Source organism: Microcebus murinus, chromosome 14 (assembly GCF_040939455.1).
Source record: "Microcebus murinus isolate Inina chromosome 14, M.murinus_Inina_mat1.0, whole genome shotgun sequence".
Lineage (NCBI taxonomy): Eukaryota > Metazoa > Chordata > Mammalia > Primates > Cheirogaleidae > Microcebus > Microcebus murinus.
In genome coordinates this window covers 54,198,945-54,222,114 of record NC_134117.1, presented here as the reverse complement: position 1 = coordinate 54,222,114, position 23,170 = coordinate 54,198,945, and the positions used below count along the sequence as shown (strand labels likewise).

Genomic DNA, 23,170 nt, shown 5'->3' with positions numbered 1-23,170 from the left:
TGCTTGAGTCATTAAAAAAAAAGAAACGTGACGTGTCTTGCCTAAGCTGTCACAGCTGAAAAGGGCCAAGGTGGAGGATTCCAACTTGGGCTGCCTGAGTCCAGCGCCCGAATGTCACCCTGTGCAGTCATGAGGACATGTGCATGACCCACTGCCTGAGATACGGGAGGGGCCTGGTGATGACTGGTTGAAGAAATGCATCTGCAGATCCACAGAGAGCCCTGTGGTCACCTCTGTGCCCCCCACCCATCCCACCTTACAAGGAAGACTTGCACTTGTGTCCCTCACCTTGATATGATTTTATTTTCCTTTTCGATGAAGACAAAAACTACCACCACAAAAGCCAAGAAAAGGGCATATTTGCCCCTCATCCTCAGGCTGTGCACAAAGTCCCGGCAGTCCTGGGGCAGAGACAGTCCTTTCTCCATGGGAAATGTGGGGCTGTGGGGACTCGTCAGACCGGCCGTGGACATTCAGCTCAGGGGCATCACTCGGGACCTGGCTTGTCGTCTTCAGGTGGGGGACACCCTCGTCCTGTGGAGAGACAGGAGGTCAGGACACCCTTGTCTGTAGACGAGGAACCTAGAGGATGCTTCTCCACCAGACTTTTGAGGACCCCCACCCGGATTAGCAGCTAGGACCCCAGACCCATTCTCCGGACAGACTATGACCCCCAAAGACCTGAGGTCTCTTGAGCAGATAATTTAAAATGCTAATGAACTCTCCAATTCATCCATCCCACCTCCATCAATTTCTCCCTTGATCTCAAAGGGCAAAGGCACACATATGGAAAAGAATATTCCTTGCAGCATAAATACTTACAATAGCAGAAGACTGCAGACACCTAAATAAAAAATGGTCACGCATCCATGCGATGGATTATTATGTGTCCACAAAGACTAATCAGGTGGCTCTATAAATGCTAATGTGAATAATCCACAAAATACATATTTAAAACAAAAATCAAGGTGCAGACACAGTGTTTTTATGTAGGACAGGGTTTCTCAACCTCAGCGCTGTTGACGTTTTGGACCAGATAATTCTTTGTTGTGAGGCTTGTCCTGTGCCTTATAGAATGTTTAAGGGCATCCTTGGCCTCTATCCACTAGATGCCAGCAGCATGTCCCTACTCATTTGTGACAATCATAAATGTCTCCAGACATTGCCAAATGTCCTCTGGGGGTGGGGAGGTTGGGGGGCGCAGAATCATCCCAGGTTGAGAATCTCTGATGTAGTATGACCTCATTCGGGAAAAAAAGTGGGAAAAATATAGATGCTGGATACAAACGGGCTGTGACTGCGGTGACACACAGGCGTGGTAACCATGGTTGCCTCTGGGAAGGGGGATGGGTGGGTGGAGTGAGAAGGGTGGGTGAGCCTTCTGTTTACTGGGTAACATCGCACATTGTTAGACATTTTACCATGTGTATGTATAAATGTTTAAAAGTTAAAGAGGGAAAAAACCATCATAGCACATACATTCTACCAAAATCCTTAACATGGCCACAGTCTTCAGGTCTCCGATTTCTGGGCCAGCTAGGTTAGGGCTCCCTACAGCCCCCCACCCCCCACACTGTGCAAAGACTCCCATTAGTACCCGATGCTTTGTCCTAAAGTGACAACTGGTCAATGCTGATATCCCTTCGCAGGGGACGGGAAGTTGTGTCTGGGCTTCTCCTTATCCCTTATCCTGGGCTGGGAGAGAGATACCCGAACACAGGTGCTGAATGACAGATGGATAAAAGAATAAATGACCCTCCACTGAAGCCATATGCATTTTTCAAAGCTGATATAGCATTGCCCGGTGGAGCCCGAGTCACCGTTTCTTTCCTTCCCCTCACCACCATCAGCAGCATCACACACGTCCTGTCCCGCCAGCGCCCCAGATGCCGGCACAGGCCCCCCCTTCTGAAAGTCCATCCCCCTTCTCCACAAGGACACTCATGCATGGGGACCACCTGCTCCAATCTGGAGTTTGGGAGCATCTTACTGTGACCTTGCACAGGGCACCCGGCTCTTGCTTGCCATTACTGCTTTTTAGAAAAGATGGATGCTTCCCAAGGGGAGTGGCTGATGTTGACACAGGGGAGTGGAGGGCACAAAGGAGGGTCCCAGGGCTGTACTTTCATCTTGCAGTGAGGTGGCTTCAGGAATAGCCAGAAAAATCTGTCCTTTGGGGAAAGCAGTGAGGTGGGGGTTCCAAAGGTGGATAAGCAGATGGGCACCCTGGCAGTGGGAGTGGAGTTCCCCCGCTGCGCTGGGGCCGAGGGTACTGGGGGTACTTCCTGAGTATAGGGGGGAGGGTAGAGAGGGGCCCAGGAGGGACATCCACAGGCCAGCTCCAGGGCAGCTGGAATAGACCTACCTCTTCCTAATTCTCCTCGGCCTTTTTTCACCCTCATTAAATGAATATTTCCTGAGCCCCTGTTATGTGCTGGTCTCTGGTGTAGGCATTGGGAATACAAGCAGTGCACAAGCAGACATGGTCTGTGCCCCCTGGAGCTTACACTCTGGCTAGGAGGGCCAAATGGAACGACGTGGGTAGCTGGAGCTAATTGAGTGCTTACTTCTATGGGCCGGGTGCCGAGCGGAGCACTTGTATTCCTCATCAAATTCTCCACAAAGCCCTGTTAGGTAGCAACTAGGCCATTTTACAGATTAGGAAACTGAGGATGAGAGAGATTAAGTAACCTGCCCAAGGTTGCTCCAGCTCCTGACCACCCCTCCCAAGTCTAAGTCACTCGAGTCTCTTGGTGCACCCCAGGGACCCCCATCATAGCACTTTGGTGGGGCTTCTAGTTGAGCGTCTGTGCTCCTTTCCTAGACTGCAAGCTCTCTGAAGTTGGGACTAGATGGCACCTGGCACATACCAGCTGTCTAACAAATCGCTGGTGAGCGAGTCTGTGGAGGCTGGTGCCTGGCATGGTGCCTGGTGGGCTGTTGACACGAGTGTGTAGGATGACCAGTGGGGCCACATTCCCCATGCTGGCTGTTTAGCTCTTCATGGGTGTGATGCCCCTGTCCCCATTGAGTGGGTGAGACCCAACACTGAGTCTTCAGAGCACAAGGTGTTGAAATCCTGACTTTCAGCCCTCTCAGCTCTCAGTTCCAAGTTGCCTGGGTCTGATGATGTGAGGGAAGCAAAAGGAGCTCGGGTCGGAAGTGCTGGGTTCTAGTCCTTGCTATGCCTCTGCCATGCTGTGCAACCTTGTGTAAGTGACTTAACCTCTCTGGGCCTCTGTTTGTTCACCTGTAGCATGAAAAGGGCAGTCCCTACTGCATAAGGTTGCTGTGAGGAACATATCTGGTGCACCATAACTATTCACTAAATAGGAGAAGGGTGAAAAGGCAGGAGTGGGTGGGGGGAGATGCCCAAGCTCCTCTCTCCCTTCTGGGTCTAGCACCTTTGGTAAAATTCACAAGTTGGGTTGCCAGCTTCTAAACTTCATGACTAACTCCTGAACCTCTTCCTACCCTCCCTTCCAGGAACTGTTGAGTTGTCGAGTTGCCGTCCCAGCCTCCTCAGCCCCAGAACAATACAGGGTTCCGAAGATCCTTCCTGACATTGCCCTAAAAGGAAGGAGCAAGGATTCCAAGCAACTCTTTGACATGAGACACTGGAGCTCTTGGCTCCTTCGCCCTGCGCCATGCAGGCTGCCCCTGTTCGGCTTTGGAAGCCCGGCAGGGCAGTGGGTGGGCAGGTTCGGGAGCTTTAGAGGTTCAGAGTGGGGAGGGGATGGGTAGTGGGGATGAAAGAGGTCTCCAGGGCTAGGAGGTGGAAGAGGGTCAAGTGCCAGAAGTCACAAGGTCATGAAGGAGGGGGCAGCGCCCGGATGGGGGTCACCCAGCAAAGCCCCAGGCAGAACCCGCCCTGCAGGGGGCTCTCTGTAAGAAGTGGGCCTGTGACATCTGTGACACTGAATGAACCTTAGTGCCACCTCCTTCCCAAGTTGCACACCACAAGGGCTAGTTCTGCCTCCCTTGCTTGGCTCATGAGAAGAACTGAAAAAAATCTCTTCCTCCTTCTTCCCCCTGCCTGTGTCCCAGTGGGGGCCACATTTCCGGGGCACCAGGGCCAATGGTGAAGAGCGCCAAGGGCACATGCCAGCCCAACTCTGCCTGGGTGCCGTGGGCATGGGACAGCTAGCCCCCTTGGCCCCGTTGTGCCCGGTGCTCCGCACGTTGAGAGCAGACACCAGAGGCGGGAAGAGAAGCACAGCGCTGCACGGCAGCCACCAGCTGATGCGTGCACAGTGTGTGCCAGGTCCTGGGCAGAGGCTGGGAGTCGCCCCGAGGGCTCAGTACCCACCCAGCCCTCCAGTTGCTGGCTGTCAGCTGGGACGTGGACTCACACACCACCTGAAACTACCATACGGCTCTCAAAAGCACTGTCACTCTCTGTCTCACTTCCTCCCACCACTCAGCCCGCTCCAGCTGGCTTCTGCCCCCATCCCTCCCCATCCTGAGAGTGTCACCAATGTCCTGTAGCCCTAGCATGGCTGAGGCATGGCCAGTTTGGGTCTCCCACGTTCCAGGCTGTGCTGCCCACGCCCTCCCTCCTGAGGCCCGCAGCCCACTGGCTCTCCCCACCCCCTGTCCTCTTCCCGCCTGCCTCTCTGGCTCTCCCAGGCTCAGCCTCCTCTCTGCGAGTACAAGTGGGGGCCTTCCCACCCGGGCGGGTGAGCACCTGCTCACGGCTGCGATGTCACCCAGCTCCTCGGCCACACGGAAGCTCCCGGACGCACAGACAATGCCGGTACCGCTGGAGTAGCTTCTGCTCTTAAAACACTCCTCGCTCTGCTCAGTAAGACACAAGCCCTCCAGGGGCCTTTGAGATCCAGACCCTGCTCCCTGCACCTACTTCTCCCTCTGACACCCCCGCCCCTGCCCTTCCCGCCACCTCCTCCCCGGGGCTTCTGCACAGCTGGTCCCTCTGCCTGGGAGGCTCTTCTTCCAGACCTCTTCTGGCTGGCTCCTTCTAAGCAGTCACGACTCAGCTCAAGTGTCCCCTCCTCCGCAGTCCCTCCCAGACCCCTGACCCAAAGGCGACCACCTCCCCTCCCCATCCCCTTCCCGCTCAGCATCCGCTTTATTTCCTGCAGAGACGGACATGTGCTGTCGACGGCCTCTTTCCTCATCTCCACGCGGACAGCTTCACCGCTCTGCTCCACCTTGGCCTTCCCAGAACTGTCTGTCCCTGGCACGGAGTAGGTGCTCCATAAATACTTGTTGAATGAATGAATGAATGCATTTCCCAGTGCATTTAGCCCAGTGCAAGATGCTTAATCATTCTAAGTTGACAGAAAACAAGAAGAGGAGGAAAGAAAAAGCAGTTGCGCCACATAAGAGGGAGCCACGTGTCCGCGCTGCGAGCACGTGCCCCAAGCGTATTCCATGGGCCCGTGCAAGGCACTCGTGCTAGGCGTGTCGCTGTGGATGGATACTACACGGGTGTGCCTTGGGCAACTTCACACCTGGGGCTTCCCGTGTTCAGTCTCTTTGAGTCCTTGCAGTGCCAGCCTCTCCCAGCTGTGTGCTAGTCCGGGGGAGGGCAGCAAACAGCCTAAGGCACCCCAGGCAGTGCGGGAACACGTGGAAAGAAAAGCAGGCTGTGAGCAGAGGCCGGGCAAGCCCCAGCAAGCGGGGCTTTGGCTTCCCTTCCCTGCTCTCCCTGGGGGTCTTTCTGCTCAGGCCTCCCTCGTGACTTGGCAGGGCCCCTGACTAGAGAACGAGTTTTCTACTTGGATGGCCTCCAGCCAGGCCTTTCCACTGAGGCCCCAGATGGACTGCAGCCCATCTCTGCCTCCTCTTCGGGAGGGGGGACGTCCCAGCAAGCCGGCTGTGATAAGGGACGGCCCTGCCAGACATTGCATCAGGCAGCAAAACTGCACTCGCCTTGCTTGGGGGGCCGAGCACGGTGGGGATGGGCCCAGCTGTTGCAGGCCCGGCTCCCACGGCCTTTCCCACGGGCAGGCGGAGGAGCTGCGCAGAACAGAGGCGCTGAGCGAGGGCAGGGGCTGGAGGTGGAGGAGCTCTGGGCAGAGAAGGGAGCACGAAACCCATGTGGGAGTGCTCCAGCCAACCTGTGGGGGCCGGGAGGCTGCCCCCGCCAGCTTGCCAAACACCTGGGAGGGGGCTCTTCTGTGAGCAGCCTCTGAATCCCCAGAGAGTGGAGACAGGAGGAGACAGGGAAGGCCCTGGCCACTGGCACATGAGGACATGGAGAAGGAGCTCAGAGGGTGACCTGCCTTCCTCAGTTTTAGATGAGAAGAGCTTATCTATCCAGTGCCTGTCCAGGCTGGGTTTTACTTTACTTGGGCACATCCTGAGATGTTCGGGAAGACCAAGGAACGAAGTGTGTGGCAACAGAGGGAATGCCCAGAGGCTGCTGCATGACCCAGCGAGTGAAGGAAGAGGAGGAGGAGAGAATGAGCCGTGTATGAAGGCAGACGCTGCTCTGTGCGGCAGAGCCATGGCCACTCCCCAGCACCCGAGCGCCCCGGCTCCAGCTCCCCCTCCCAGGGATGACCCGTCTCTAACTTCCTTGTGTCCAACCTCAGCCAAGACAGACACAGAGCAGAAGCAGCCCAAGTGAAGGTGTGTGTCACCTGAGCGTCAGTGGACATTACATAGCTGGGAGGGGTCATGGGCCAGAGCCACAAGGTGGACCACGGGACTGCCACAGACTCTCAGTGACCCTGCCCTGGCCAGGACATGTCCTGCTGCCCCTTAGCCCTTTTATGCCTGTGCAAGACATAAGGGAGCACACTCTTCCTTGCCCCATTTGACACAGTCATTCCCAATAGCTGCAGGAAGTGCAGGGCCCCAGAGAAGAGCTTCAGGGCCCCTGTCACATAGGAGTGGACCCACCCCTCCCAGCTTCGCTGCACTTGCAGGAGCCATGGTGGAAGCCGGGGTCCGGAATGCCCATGGCCATGCAGCCCGGTGGCCTGGGGAGAAGTCTGCTGGCTCATTCAGAACTGACCTGGACGTGGACCGAGGTTCATGGCCAAGGACGTGCCCTAAGCCCTGGAAATCCAACACGTGAGAAGCTCCTTGAGGGTCCTGTCAGGGTGGGAGTGGGTGGGCGGGCACCTGTGGCGCACTGCCACAATGAAAGCAAGTCGTGCAGGGACACAAATGCTGACGCAGAAATGCGGAAAGCTAATATTAAGTGATGGTTCGTCTCACTTCATGCTCTTTTATGTTGTTTCAATCTTTGATGACCATGTATCTGTATCACGTTAATACCTTTTTAAAACCCAATCTAAAATTTCAAAAGAAGAATGTAAGATCATTTCGGAGGTGGTTTGAAAAATCCATGGGAACAGGGCAGGACTGGAGGCCGGGAGCCCTGACGGTCCCTGCTGCAACGGTCCAGGAGAGAGGCGGCGCCTGGGCAAGGCAGTGGCAGAGAAGTGGAGAGGGAGGGCAGACCTGTGGGACATTCAGGAGGTCAAACGATGCCCAGCACGGGTGCCTCTGGAGGATGTCATGCTCCGTGACATAAACCAGTCACAAAAGGACAAACGCTGTACAATCTCACACGAGGTGCCGAAACTAGTGAAAATCAGAGAGAGACATATCAGGAGGGTATTTGCCAGGGGCCACAGGCTGGGGACTTAAAGCCTAATGGGTACAGAGTTTCAGTTTTGCAAGGTGAAAGGAGCGCCGGAGAGGGGTAGCGGTGAGGAGTGCACAGGAATGGGAATGTATTTAATGCCAACGACCTTAACAATGTACACTTAAAAAATGGTTAAAATGGTAAGTTTTATGCTGTGTAAATTTTTCCACAATAAAATAAACAGATAGATAAATAAACAAGCAGCGATGCCCGTGGACAAGGGGAGGGAGGGGGAACAGAGGAATCTAGGAGGAAGCCTGGTTCTCCCAGTCTTGTTCTCCACCACAATCGCGGCACCTGGCACACAACAGGGCTCGGTACGTGTTTGTAAAGTGAATGAATGAGCCTGTGCACTATCTTAAAGAGTTAGCTGTTGTTTTCTGTAGATTGGTCTTCTCCCCCTAGGAGCAAGCAGACTATTGGGCACATACAAGATGCTTAATTAATTCACCACTGAAAAAAAAGAAGATTGGCATAAAGTTAATTTATTACCCAGAAAGTTGCTTATGTCATGATGCTGCACCCAAAAAGCAGGACATCCCAGTATCTACAACTGTAGTCCATTTTATTTTTTTAAGTGTGTGTGTGTGCATATACACGCATGTGCACACACACAAACACATATATGGACGGGAGACTCACAAAGTTAGCAGTGATGTTCTCTATAGCTACGGGTACTTTTGTTTTTACTTATTGCCTTTTACTATTGCCTTATTTTACTCTTGTTTTTACACACTCCTTGTTTTTACTTATTGCCTTTGAAGCCCTGTGACCTTGGGCAAGGAACTTAAACCTCTCCGAGCGTGGCTTTCTCATCTGTGAAATGGGGACATATCTACAGCATCTATGGTATACTCAGGGTCATGAGAAGTTCAGTGAGATGGTGCCAGTAAAATGCTTCACCCAAGCCTAAGATGTGGTAAGTGGGGCCAGGAAGGAACTGCTGGCCTTAGTTCTACAGACGCAGCAGATTCAGTAGTTTGCACGCTGGTATTAGTGTTGGAACGGGGGTGGGGTGGGTGAGGGGGGAGGGTCGTCTCAGTCCGTCCGCCCCCCCCAAAAAAACCCCACAAAGATGAAGGAAACAGTGATAATCTGACCTGACCACCAGCTAGAAATGTCCCTCAGGCAGAGCCACCACCTGGTCATTTATTATTATTATTATTGGATAGCATTTGGCCCTGGGCATCTGATCCTGCCCCTCACCTCATCTGGGGGTAAACTTGCCGACCTGCCCTGTCCCAGACACTGCAGTGCCTGTAGTCCAGGGGCAGCAGGTCAGCTAGAGAGAGTCAGAAACACCACAGCCAGACCCCCAAGCATGCCCTCCGCTCAGCTGCCCTGCAGGCCAGAGCTGCTCGCATATTCCTTGTGGCCCCTTGTGGCCAGGAAGGGCTGAGTAGGCCACAGGAATGACAGGAGCCACAGGGTAGGGGGGAAGACAACAGACCCTTGCCTTACACAAAGCAGCTTGGCCTTCCAATTTTAGTTGTACTTCCCTTCCACTGTGCCAGGCTTTCTGAGAGGTTCAAGAGAAATCCGACCTGTACATCACTCCACCAATCATGAGAAAGCATGGCTCTTATCTTAAAACTGTAGAATGCCAGGACTGGAAAGAGCTTGGGAATTCTCTTATCCACTCTTCCTCACTTTTCATTTATAGAAACTCGGGCTCAGAGAGGTGAAGTGCTTGACTGAGGTATAAACCTAGGTCTCCTGTTACTCCCAGGTTAGTGATGCCCCTGCCCAACTTGATCAGCTTGACTCTCATAGCTTAGCCCACTCTGGGATCTTCAGCATTGGGATGGCAAATACATGGCACTCATTCCACCATGCAGCAGTCCTGTGCCTGGGGCAGACATCACTAATCAATCATCATCCTTTTTTTTCCCAGCTGGGACTGGATATAGCCTCACAAGCCCTCTCAATGCAGGGCCAATCCATTAGAGTGGGCATGTGAGTGGCCTTTGCCACTTTAGAAGATCCTCACCAGCTACCAAACAAAATTCCTCATGGTCTTGTAAGATACTGGGCTATAAGGACAATGGACACCTTCCAGCTTCTGTTTACTGCTTGTTTGCTAACTGCAAGGCATTATGAGTACATTATGGGATGCAGAGGAGAAAGACAAAGAACGCAGAAACCAAAGTCTCTCAGCTAGGACCCGGAACAGGTTAGAGCCTATCAGGGGCAGGATGAAGTAAGAATCACTGTAGGGGCAGATGCATGACCAGTGTGTAAACAACTGAGTTATAAAAGACTCTTTAACACACAAAAGAGGGTCCCTGCCCAGAGAAGAGGCCACTGCGCTGGCACTCTGGGGGCTCAGACCCTAGCCCCAGGTAGACAATGAAACTCCTGTTGATAATTACAGCCTCAGTGACTCTGTCTCTCTGTCCTGTGGCCTTGTGAATCTCGAATATAACAGTCTCTTAGTTTGGCATTCTACCTAATGTGACATCACCCTACAATGCCTACCCAAATTCCAACTCTCCTCTGACTTACATAAACCCTCCATTCAAGCACATACACCATGTGCACCCAGCCTTCAAGCCTTTAATCTATAAAGCTGTTTACTGCATAAACCACCACAGGTCACATTAACTGTGAGGTTATTAAGAATATAAAGCATCGACGTTTGCAAAAAGATTTTTGCTTTTTGAAAACAACTGCAATGGGTGCAAGGTTCTCGTTATAATGAATTCTACCCTTGTCCCTTACTTGTCTTGTGCTTTCACCAACGGAGAGAGGAGGCAGAGGTACAGTGAGCCTAGGAAACTGCCCAGAACCGCTGCCAACCCATTCCATGCCATAGCTGGCAAAAATCTGGGCCTAGATAATTTTATATTACTCACATGTCTTTATGCTTTTATGAATACAGGCAGACCTCATTTTGTTGTTGTGCCTCACTCTATTGTGCCTTGCAGTATTGAATTTTTTACAAATTGAAGGTTTGCACCGACTCTGCATTGAATAAGTCTATTGGCACGATTTTGCCAACAGCATGGGATCACTTTGTGTCTCATTTTGTGACACTTTATGTCACATTTTGGTGATTCTCACAATATTTCAAACTTTTTATTTTTATATATATTTTTTTAATTTCAAAATATGGAGGGGTACAAATGTTTTTGGTTACATGGATCACTTTTGCAATGCTTGAGTCACAGCTATACGTGTGCCCACCACTCAAATCGTGTTCATTGTACCCAACACACTTCTTCATTATTCTACCTGTTATGGTGATCTGTAATCAGTGATCTTTGATGTTACTATTGTAATTGTTTCAGACACTACAAACAGTGCCCATAGCAGATGGAAAACTTAATTGATAAAGGTGTGAGTTCTGACTGCTCCAATGATCAACTGTTCCCTCCATATTTCTCCCCCTCCTGGGGTCTCCCTATTCCCTGATACACAATAATATGAAATTAGGCCAATTAATAACCCTACAGTGGCCTCTAAATGTTCAAGTGAAAGAAAAATTCATCTCTCACGTCAAATCGAAAGCTAGAAATGATTAAGCTTAGCAAGCAAGGCATGTCACAAGCCAAGACAGGCCAAATGCTAGGGCTCTTACACCAAACAGTTAGCTAAGCTGTGGATGCAAAGGAAAAGCTCTTGATGGAATTTAAAAGTGCTACTCCAGTGAACACATGAATGATATGAAAGCCAGACAGCCTTATTGCTGATAAGGGGAAAGTTTTCGTGGTCTGGATAAGAGATCAAACCAGCCACTGTATGCCTTAAGCCAAAGCCTAATCCAGAGCAAAGCCCTAACTCTTCAATTCTATGAAAACCAACAGAGATGAGGAAGCTGTAGAAGACAAGTTGGAAGCTAGCAGAGGTTGGTTCATGAGGTTTAAGGAAGGAAGTAGTCTTTATAATGTAAAAGTGCAAAGTGAAACAGCAAGTGCTGATGCAGAAGGTGCGGGAAGTTATCCAGAAGATCTAGCTAAGATGATTCACGAAGGTGGCTACACTGAACAACAGATTCTCCATGGAGACAAAGCCTTATATGGGAAGAAATGCCACCAAGGACTTTCAAAGCTAGAGAGGAGAAATCAGTGTCTGGCTTCAAAGCTTCACAGGACAGGCTAACTTTCTTGTTAGGTGCTAATTCAGGTGGTAATTTTAACTTGAAGCCAGCGTTCACTGACCATTCCAAAAATCTTAGGGTCCTTGAAAATTATGCACAATCTACTCTGTCCAAGCTCTATAAAAGGACCAACAAAGTCTAGATGATAGCACATGTGTTTATAGCATGGTTTATTTTTTTTCTTTTCTTTGGAGGCAGGGTCTCACCCTATTGCCCTGGCTAGAGTGCAATGGTGTCATCATAGCTCACTGCAACCTCAAACTCCTGGGCTCAAGTGATCCTCCTGCCTCAGCCTCCTTAGTAGCTGGGACATGGACAGGTGCATGCTACCATGTCTGGTTAATAAGTGTTTTAATTTTTTTGTAGACTGGGATCATGGTATGTTGCCCAGGCTGGTCTTTACTCCTGGCCTCAAAGGATGCTCCTACCTTGGCCTCCCAAAGTGCTAGGATTATAGGTGTGAGCCACTGTGCTCAGCCTATTCAATATTTTAAGCCCACTATTGAGACCTACTGCTCAGAGGAAAAGATTTCTTTCAAAATATTACTGCCCATTTACAATGCATTTGGTTACTCAAGAGCTCCAATGTACAAGGAGATGAATGTTGTTTTCATGCCTGCTAATGCAACATCCATTCTACAGCCATGGATCAAGGAGTAATTTTGACTTTCAAGTCCTATTATTTAAGAAATACATTTCATAAGGGTATAACTGCCAAAGAAAGTAATTTCTAGTGTTGGATCTGGGCAAAGTAAATTGAAAACCTGGAAAGGATTCACCATTCTAGGTGCCATTAAGAACATTTATGATTCATGGGAGGTCAAAATATCAGCATTAACAGGGGTTTGGAAGAAGTTGATTCCAGTCTTCATGACTGACCTCTTGAGGGGTTCAAGACTTCAGTGGAGGAAGTCGCTGCAGATGTATTAGAAATAGCAAGAGATCTAGCATTAGAACTGGGGCCTGAAGATGTGACTGAATTGCTACAATCTCACGATAAAACAAATGAGGAGATTCTTCTTATAAATGAGAAAAGAAGAGGGTTTGTTGAGATAAAATCTACTCCTTAAGGTTGGGTGTGGTGGCTCACGCCTGTAATCCCAACACTTTGGGAGGCCGAGGTGGGACGATCGCTTGAGACCAGCCTGGGCAACATAGGGAGACCCCATCTCTACAATCAATCAATCAATAAAGGAATTTGCTTCTTGTGAAGTTATTGTGAACATTGTTGAAATGACAACAAAGGATTTAGAATATTCCATATTGGTTGATAAAGCAACAGCAAGGTTTAGAGGATTGACTCCAATTTGGAAAGAAGTTCTACCACGGGTAAAATGCCACCAAACAGCAACATGTGCCACAGAGAAATCTGTTGTGAAAGAAAGTCAATCAATGCAGCAAACTTTATTGTTGCCTTATTTTAGGAAATCCCCACAAGTGTTACAGCTCTTTTAGAATTTGTCCAGCAGGTTTTCTGTTTTGCACGGGAAAAATCCCAACACAAAAAATTTAAAAAATTGCCACCCACCCCAACCCTCAGCAGCCACCACCCTGATCAGTCAGCAGCCATCAGCATCAAGGTAAGACTCTTCACCAGCACAAAGATCTCAGCTTGCTGAAGACTTAGTTGATCATTAGCGTTTTTTAGTATTACAGTATTTTAAAGCAATAAAGTACTTTAAAATTAAGGTGTGTGCGCATTTGTTAAGGTATGTATGCATTTGTTATTAAGGTATGCATTTGTTAATGCTGTTGCACGCTTACAGGCCACAGTATAGTGTAAACATATCTTTTATATGCACTGGAAAACCAAAAAATTCATGTGATTCGCTTTTATTTCAGCATTCGTTTTGTTGTGGTGGTCTAGACTGAACCTGTAATATCTCCAAGGTATGCCCGTAACAGCTACAATAAAAAAATCTTAAGACTTCCTCACAAAAGGCTTTTGTGTTCTGGGAAAATCTGGGCAAAGCCACACTAATGTGTTCTCAAGTGTAAACATAATAATAATCTAAGGGTATTTCAGCAGAAAAACGTCGAGGGCAACTGCCTAAAGAAAACAGAGAAGTGCGAATCAGAACTACAGTCTACGTGACGCCATTTTTTTCACGCATTTGGCTGGTGAAGAACAAAATGTCCTAGAGCAAGAGCATACTGTGTGGGGGAAGTTCCGGGGAGGAGACCGGCAGAGATGGGGCGCTCGAGTGGCCACGCACCCCACGCTGCCAGCCTCTCGCAGGGAGCTCCCCGAGGCCGTGTGAAAGGATCTAACCAGGAGGAGTGGTTGAAAAGTGCTATAAGTCACTCAAGGCCCGGTCCCTAAAATTGTCTCCCCCACATTCCTCTCTTCCCTTCCTGTGGCAACATGGGAGGCCCCATGGTCCAACTGGCTTAGCTCACAAAGGAAGCAGCCTGGACCCCTGAGATGCTGCTTAGAGAGCCACCCTGTCCGCATTAGCTGTGACACAGGAGAAAAATAAGTTTGCTGTGTTGAACATTGAGATTTGGGAGTCTAATTGTTACTGCAACGTAGTCTATCCTGTCCTAATATATAGGATTCTCTTGTAATGTTGATGGGAGTATCCTTTTTGAAGGACAATTTGGCCAAACCATCACAATTTTAAATATACATACTCTTTCCTATGGTCTAAATGCTTGTGTCTCTCCAAAATGTTTATATGTTAACCTATTCCTCCCATCCCAATGAGTTGGTATTAAAAGGTGGGGCCTTTGGCAAGTGGCATGGTCATGAGGGCAGAGCTCTTGTGAATGAGATTAGGGCCCATACAGAGTAGACAAAAACTCTCCGTGCATAAGAGGCCCAGGAGGGCTTGTCTACCCCTTCCATCATGTGAGGACACAGCAAGTAGTTGTCATCTTTTTTTTTTTTTTTTTTTTTTAGAGGCAGGGTCTCACTTTGTCACCCAGGCTGGAGTACAGTGGCATAATCACAGCTCACTATAGCCTCAAACTCCTGGTCTCAAATAATCCTGCTGCCTCAGCCTCCCGAGTAGCTAGGACTACAAGTACATACCACCATGCCCAGCTAATTTTACATTTTTCTGTAGAGATGGGGTCTTGCTATGTTGTCCAGGCTGTTCATGAACTCCTGGCCTCAAGCCATCCTCCCACATCAGCTTCCCAAAGTGCTGGGATCACAGGCATGAGCTACCTCGCACAACTGTGCCCAGCCTGGTGCCATCTTTGACACAGAGAACAGGTCATCAGACCTCACCTGGCCAATTCTGCTAGTATCTTGATTTTGGACTTGCCAGCTTCCAGAACTGTGAGCTATATATTTCTGTTGTTTATAAGTTTCCCACTATATGGTATTTTATTATAGCAACCTATGCAGACTAAGATACTCTTTGACCCAGCAATTCAATTTCTAGGAATTAATCTTACAGATATATTTAATACCTGCATGAATACAACAAAGAGACATAAAATTATGAATTGTTTATAGTTGCAAAAAGCTGACCATGACCTTAATGCATGTTAATGGGCCAAAAAAAATGTGTTAGCTAAATGTTAGGTACATTTATCAGTGCAATACTCTGTAATTATTAAAAAAGAAAGAGGCAGCTGTGTATGGGTTGATAAGAAATGCTATTTAAGATATGAGTGATAAAAGCAAGGGGCAAGAGTATATGTGGCATACTTCCAACTGTAAAAATCAGAGTAGATGCACATAAATGCTGACACATGCATAGGACATCTCTAGAGAGAGAAACAAGGAATTGGCAAGAGAGGTTGACAGAACTGGGAAACAGTGGTGGGAATTGGGACCCACTTTTGACGTACACCTTCTTCTATTGTTTGAATTTGTTACCTTTTCACAATAAAAGGACATGGTTATAAAATAAATTAGAATAAAAAGAGTGTATAGGCTGGGCACGGTGGCTCACAGTTGCAATCCTAGCACTCGGGGAGGCCAAGGCAGAAGGATCGCTTGAGTTCAGGAGTTCGAGACAGCAAGAGTAAGATCCTGTCTCTACAAAAATTAGCCAGGTGTCATGGCGTAGCACTGTAGTCCCAGCTATTCATAAGGCTGAGGCAGGAGGATCGCTTGAGCCCAGGAGCTTGAGGTTGCAGTGAGTGAAGATGATGCCACGGCACTCCAGTCTGGGTGACAGAGCAAGACTGTGTATCCAAAATAAATAAATAAATAAAAGTGTATGGAGTTGTGTCCAATCCATCACCCTACACAGTTAGGGCTTAATGGTTACTTGAGTGATCAAGTCCATCTAAGAAGGTTGTGATGAACCCAACCCAGAACAAGCAAGAGGGAGCCCGACAAAGATGGTGACTTGGTTTCCAGCGTCTTGAACCACAGAATGCTGTTAAGCTGAGGGTGGAAAATAGTTTTCATCCCATGAGCAAAAGCCAATAGGCTCATCTTGGCAGCCTAGAGCACGGTGATGAGAAGAATGCTGAGGTCAGGCTTGTTTTCTGTGAGAAAGAATGTGGTGGTTGATTAGTGATGTCTGCCACGTGTGTTGCTAGGGGAAGGGGGGCAGGTGTGTCACATATTTGCTACTTCCACTTTATGAGGAGCAGGCTAAGGAAGGCTAGGAATCTTCTGGGCCTTACAGTTCTTTTTCTTCTTTCATTCCTTGTGTGCCTTATTATTCCTATTGTGGTCATGCTCATGCCTGCAAAATCCTGTGTTTATTTGTGGGTTTTGGAGCTTTTGTCAGTTTTTTTTTAATCAGCAACCTTTCGAGCAGACATGTGTGCACATACACATATATATAGTAGGACTAGGGGCTGGCCTTTGGCATACACAGGTTTCCCATTTTGCTCTGCACCCCTCTAAAGACAGCTCTATTACAGAATTTCTGAAATAACAGGGTAGAGAAAGACTCTCCATGCATAAGCCCAGAATTCCTAGTCCTGCTGTGTCCTACTTACTGACCTTCCTAAGAAGACTCTGTCTCCCATCCAAGTACTAACCAGGCCCGGCACTGTTTAGCTTCCGAGACCTAAGGAGACTGAGTTTTCCTGCTCCTGGAGAATGTCTAAGTAATGCAAAGGACAGGAGAATTTCTTTTGCTCCCTGTTTTCTTCCAACCCTACTTCTGAGTGTTTCCTCTTCAATTTCAATACAGAGGAAACTGAATTGGGACCCTCTGGGTGAAGGTTGGCATCCCACAGCCTCAAGCCCTCACTTAATGGCCCCAGTGATAGCAGGAAGGGGATTTATTCCTGTGGCAAAAAGAGGAACCCTAGCCTCTTCTCTTTTTCACCAGCGAGCTCTGCCCACCATCCCAGCTCTGGATCTCTGGGGGCAGCAGGGGTCTTAGCCCGTGTGATCCTCTGGGCTGACGTATGGCTATAAAGGAGCCCATCTATACTCCGTCCTGGGAGAGGAGAGCTGTAGCCTGCAGGTGGGAACAGAGGCCGATTGTCCAAATGCTCTGAGCACTGGACAGATGGCCGTGGACTTAGACAGACTTGGGTGGGGTCCCAGCTCTCCCACGTACTCTCTGCCGACCTTGGGCAAGGGATTTAACTTCTCTGAGCCTAGGCTGGCCCCACAGGGTTGTTGTGAACATCAGAGAAGCTGCATGGGGCTCTAAAAATCCTAATAGAAAAGACTGCATACAGGCTGGTCATTATTGCTGGTCTGGAAAAATGTCACCCAGAGCCCATCTATGCCGATGGGACTGTTGCTTTCCATTCCTTGGGAATATCTCTCTCTCCCAGCTGGGCTACAAGCTGCTGCAAGGGAAGGACACTGGCTGATTCACTTCAGCTTTTACTGTGTACCTGCCCGGACGATCCTTGCCTGCTGCGGTTGTTACTACTGGTCAAGCGCCCACCTTTTTAACATTATTTGGAGGGACACACTCACCTAACACATCAGGCCTCAGGCCTGGACACACTTGGATGTGGCCATGGGCAAACAGTCTGAAGCTTGTCAGCTAGGAGGGCACATCAATTTCTACTCCACGCCAAGGCTGGTCAATGGGGAGGGGATGCCAGGACGGCTGTAATTGACCAGGTGGGTCCCCAGCTGGAAGGGGTGCTGTGATTGTGGGTGGACCCCGGACATCAGGACTGTTTCAAACTCCTTTAGGTGATTCTAACCTGGAATCAGCAAAGATTGAGAAGCACTACTTTTAAACCACCCAACTTCACCACCTCAGGGCATCTCAGGGACAGCAGGAGCCGCTGCCTGTACACGCATGAGCTGCCAGCAAGGCCACACTGGGGGGGTGGGGGTGGGGGGCAGGAGGGCTGCAGAGTCTCATGCTGACCATGGAGGGATGCCCGGACAATGGGTCTGTGTTCCTTGCTTTACTCGGGACACAAATGCTGGCCGAGCTTCCAGGACCATATGTGAGTGATAGCTATACCTGGTATCCTACCATAGTATCCTACTCAGTAGCAAATGTGAACACTGATACACACAAAAACTCAGGATGAATTTCGATGGAATTCTGCCGAGTGAAAAAAAGCCAGTCACAAAAGGTTATATCCTGCACGATTCCATTTATATAACATTCTTGAAATGATAAAATGGTAAGATAACAGATTAGTATTTCTGAGAGTTAAGGAAAGGGTGAGGGTGGGAGGGAAGTGAGTGTAGGTATAAAAGGGCAACAGAGGCCGGGCGCCGTGGCTCGGGCCTGTAATCCTAGCACTCTGGGAGGCTGAGGTGGGAGGATAGCTTGAGGCCAGGAGTTTGAGACCAGCCTGAGCAAGAGCAAGACCTGTCTCTACAAAATATTAAAAAATTAGCTGGAGCTGGAATCCATACTACTAAGTGGAGTATCCCAAGAATGGAAAAACAAGCACCACATATACTCACCAGCAAATTGGTATTAACTGAGCAGCACCTAAGTGGACACATAGGTACTACAGTAATAGGGTATTGGGCAGGGGGGAGCGGGGAGGGGGGTGGGTATATACATACATAATGAGTGAGATGTGCACCATCTGGGGGATGGTCATGCTGGAAACTCAGACTTGTGGGGGGAGGGGGGAAAAGGGCATTTATTGAAACCTTAAAATCTGTACCCCTATAATATGCCGAAATAAAAAAAAAAAAATTAGCTGGGCATGGTGGCGCATGCCTGTAGTCACAGCTACTCCAGAGGCTGAGGCAGGAGGATCACTTGAGCCCAGGAGTTTGAGGTTGGTTGCAGTGAGCTATGTTCTAGCCTGGACAATAGAACATGACTCTGCCTAAAAAAAAAAAGAAGAAGAAGAAAAAGAAGAAAGAAGATAACTAGTAATAGTAGGTATGGTTTAAAGAGATCTTTGCAAAGCAGAACTAGAGGTGGGCATTAGGCTTGAGCAGAAATGGCCTCCCTGGGACAGAAGAGTGAACTAGTTGAATTCAACCTGGAGTTTGGGTTTTTGCAGAACTATGGGCAGGTGACTCTCCTGGGGTCTATGCATGTGCAGTGATAAGCGTGGGGACTTTCTGAGGAGGAGGCTGAAGGAGGAAGCCCCATCCTCATGATGGGGAGAGAAACAAGGGGACAGGACTCTGGCGGGTAGGGCATGACATCTGACCCCATCAGCTGGAGGACTCGAGGACTCTCCATTTAGGAGAGGAGCTGGGACTAGCAGCTGCAGGCACTGAGTCCTGTGAGACCACACGAGACCAGGTCCCCAAGCAGTGCCGCTGCCACAACCCTGGGCGACCCCAGCGGGTTAGTCAGGAACAGACTTGGAGTGAAGAAGATTGGGGCAGCCGTGCCGGCTGTGCAGCACTGGCTGGGAGACCTGGGGCATCTGGGCTATCTCTGAATTGCTCACTGGGCTTAGCAAGGGACAGAGTAAGCCTCAGGTTGCTCTATGGCAATTCTGAAGCTCCCAGGCAGGAAGAAGAAGGGTTTGAAGAACTAAGGTGGAAATTTTTAAAAGTAAAAGCTTTGGTACCTAATGAATCTCTGAGTGATAAAAGCTCACATGGAACAAGGACATTCGTTTGCTGAGCACCTGCTCTGGGCCAAGCAAGGAACCAGGCACTGGGAAGAGGTGGGGAAAGAGGCCCTCCCCTGGGGGAGCCAAATAATTCCAGAAGTTAACACTTAGTAATGAACCAGGGATTGTTCCAAGCTGAAGTTCACTCATGCACATAAGTGAACTTCAGCTGGGGCAGAACCCTAGCTAACGACCACAGATGATCATCCCCACTTAAGTAAGGAGAGGTGATAAACTTACTCTCAGTTACAGGACTCTCAGCTGGGATTTGAGCCCAGGAAGCCTGGCCCGACAGTCCACGGATTCAGCCACTGTGCTCCATGGCTAAGCAAGCTGATTCGGCCAGAAGCAGGGAGCTTCACAGCAGTGGGCAGATCAGAGCTGGCCAGGAACTGGTCTTTCAGGGCCTGTCACCAACTTGTTGTGTGACTTTGGACAAATCTCCGGACCTCTGTGTGTCTCACACTTCTCCCTCTCCAAGAAATACACATGGCCTCAAATACAAGGTTCTTGGAAGGTCTTGGAAGAAATATAGTTGGGAGGCACCAGGCCGCTGCTGACCTCCCAGGAAATGGGAGCCCATTGGCCATCCCAGATAAGTGGCTGTCACTGGCTTCAGGTGACAAGGGGTAGAACGCTGCTCCTGACCCCAACCCTGGGGCTCTGACGGGAGCTGGGTTGCTGCATTAAGTCAGATCCCAAAGACTTGGTGGGCCTGGTCATCTGAGGCATCGTCATGAAAGGCAGCAGAGGAAACCAGGGACAGGGCCCTGTGGGCTCCAGTCCTCCAAAATCAAGTCCAAACTCTGCCACCCGGAGACAACCTGGCCCGCCCCCTCTTTCCAGCTGGTGTCCACACCTCCCCGCCAACTGTCCCTGTAGACTCCCATCCACAGAGGACACGGACAGACCATGACAGAGCTGGGATTTGAACCCGTGTCTTTCTGGCTGCAAAATGGGGACAGGGCGGTGAGGTGGGTGCAAGGGGCCAGACACCCCGGGTTATTCCAGCCTGGTAACTCACCAGCTGGGTGACTCCCAGGTGACTGCCTGGCCTCTCTGTCCCACCGGGAGAGCAGGGTTAGTAACAGCATCGTGTTCATGTCCTCTGGCTGCGATAACATATCACCACACACTCAGTGGCTTAAAACAAATTATCTTACGAGTTCTGAATATCAGAGACCTGAGATCAGTTTCACTGGCCTAAAATTAAGGTGTCAGCAGGCACACGTTCCTTCTGGAGGCCTTGGGGGAGAATGTGCCCTCTTGCCTTTCGCAAGTGCTAGAGGCTGCCTGCTTTCCCTGGCTCGTGGCCCCTTCCTCCTCTTCAAAGCCAGCAATGGCCGATTGGGTTTTTCTCATCATGCATTACTCCGACACACCTCTGCTGTGGTCAGATCGCCTCTGCCTCCCTCTTAAAAGGACCCTTGTGGTTGCATGTAGGGCCCACCTGGATGATCCAGGATAATCCCCCATCTCAAAATCCTTAATCACATCCGTAAAGTCCTCTTACCATGCAAGGTAACATATTCACAGGTGATGGACCTGGTGATGCATACGTGGACCCCTCTGGGGGCTGTTTTTCTGCCTCACACAAGCACTTGCCTCGTTAAATGGGGTACTACAAATTAAATGCTTCACACAGTGTCTAACCCATAAAAGGCCAGTGATGCTTACTCCCTGCTGGGCATAAGAATCACTTTTAAATTTTGAAAAAAATATCAGTGCTAGGGGTTCCCCTCTGAAGATTCTCAGGAGGGAAGTCTGTGCATGTGAATTTTTTTTTTTTTTGTTTTAAGAGGACAGAGTCTCACTATATTGCCCAGGCTGGAGTGCAGTGGCTATTCACAGGTCTGATCATAGCTCACTGCAGCCCAAACTCCCGGGCTCAACTGATCCTCCTGCCTTAGCCTCCCGAGTAGCTGGGACAGGCGTGTGCCACTGCGCCCAGCTTGCATGGGAATTTTCATAAGCTCCCTAGTGACCATGGGGCAGCCCGGTGTGGCTGACTGTCCTCAGCACTCCCCAGAGCTACTTAGCAGCAAACCTCAGTGCCCGGGAGCTGTTCAATAAATGTTTGTTGAATTGGACTGAACTGAATCACTCCAGGGGCCCCACACTGCCCCGGGGAAGGGGAGGGGGGTGAGAGGAGAGGGGTTTCTCCCTGCTGCATCAGGGGCCTAAAGAATGAAGTTCTGTGGGCAAACAGAGGCTCCGGCCTCTGAATCAACCTCACACCCAGAGATGGCTGCCTGGGGGGCTGGAGTGCTTTCTCCTCCCCAAAGTCCAGTCAAGGGGGCTGACCCCGGCAGAATCAGTCATCAACGGGCCATTGTTACTGGAACAGAGGGGCTCTGTGCCCATTTAACACTCCCCTCCCTCGAGAAGCCGCTCCCAGCAGAGGGCTGGCTTCTGCAGGGCTGCAGGGCTGCGAGGCTGGCGAGGGGGCCGGGGGGCCCCAAGGCTGTGGAGGAGGAGGATTAGGGGTGGGGGCTGACAGTCCCCTGGTTGGAGGAGCAGAAACAATTTGGGATATACATGGGCTGCTCTCCGAAGTCGGCAGGCTGCACAGCCTAGGTGCCGTGGTGGGCGTTCAGCTGCGATGCCAGGAAAGGTTCCGGTCAAAGCCGGGGAACGGGGGACAGCCAGTGAAACCCACCAGACCCCAACCAGAGCCAGCGGGGACAGCCTTCCCGGTGAGGCAGTCAAGCCTGACCTACCTTCTTCCCTTTAAAAAAAACAGAAAGGTGAAACCCACATGGTAAATGGCCCCTTTCACTGCCTTTGGAAGAACAGTGTTTTCAAAAAGGCTGGGAGGGTTTTATGTTCTGTGGGTTTGGGATTTGCAACTTATTCAACCAGAGCAGGGCATAAACGTCCCTTTGCCTAGCAGACCTTTTCTATGTTCAGCACTTTATATTAATAGTGTGAGCTGGATTTTAGGAGGATCTCAAAGCATCCTCAAAAATCTCAGAGATCCACAATTCTAGTGCTAGCCAGCAGCAATTCTCATCTGTTCAATACAGAGAATCCCCTGATGGTCTTTGCCAAGGGAGCACATTGCCTCAAAAATATCCTAGGAGGGTGGGTCTCAAAATGGGGTCCTCAGACTGGCAGCAACAGTATGACCCGGGAATATGGTGGGAATGCAAATTCTCAGGCCGCACCCCAGATCCTGAACCAGAGTGGGGGCGGGGGGCAGCAAGCTGTTTCATCAAGCTCTGCAGGTCACATTTAATGCACGCTAACGTTTAAAAATCACCGTTCTAGAGTGACACTTCAAACTGTAGACTGTGTAACCTGGTAGGTCAGATAGCTTGTTTTGTTTTGTTCTTTTCTAATACAACAGTATTGTGTAGATTAGAAAGTGCTTCGTGTATGACAACGATAAATATGAGTTTCATGCAACTCTCGTTTCAGATGTGTGTGTGTGTGTGTGTGTGTGTGTGTGCGCATCTGCGGTTTGGGTCACAAAGTGTGAAGGCCACTGCTCTAGAGCTGGAATG

General features: G+C 49.8%; 2 protein-coding genes and 1 non-coding gene across 3 annotated transcripts in view; 2 read left to right on the top strand and 1 right to left on the bottom strand.

The window, feature by feature from the left end:
* Nucleotides 1-23,170, top strand: part of PSAP (prosaposin) — a 367,269-nt gene that overhangs the window by 220,607 nt on the left and 123,492 nt on the right. The gene's annotated exons all lie outside the window — the stretch shown is intronic.
* The window catches only part of CHST3 (carbohydrate sulfotransferase 3), a 45,738-nt gene that overhangs the window by 6,316 nt on the left and 16,252 nt on the right, over nt 1-23,170 (bottom strand). Inside the window, exon 2 of the mRNA XM_012762560.3 lies at nt 289-534. Within this exon, the coding sequence (XP_012618014.2) occupies nt 289-473 (185 nt within the window). The 5' untranslated portion in view covers nt 474-534. The remainder of the gene's footprint in view (nt 1-288; nt 535-23,170) is intronic.
* Nucleotides 13,159-13,221, top strand: LOC142875789 (U7 small nuclear RNA). The gene has a single exon (XR_012923075.1). It is a non-coding gene; the product is annotated as a U7 small nuclear RNA (small nuclear RNA).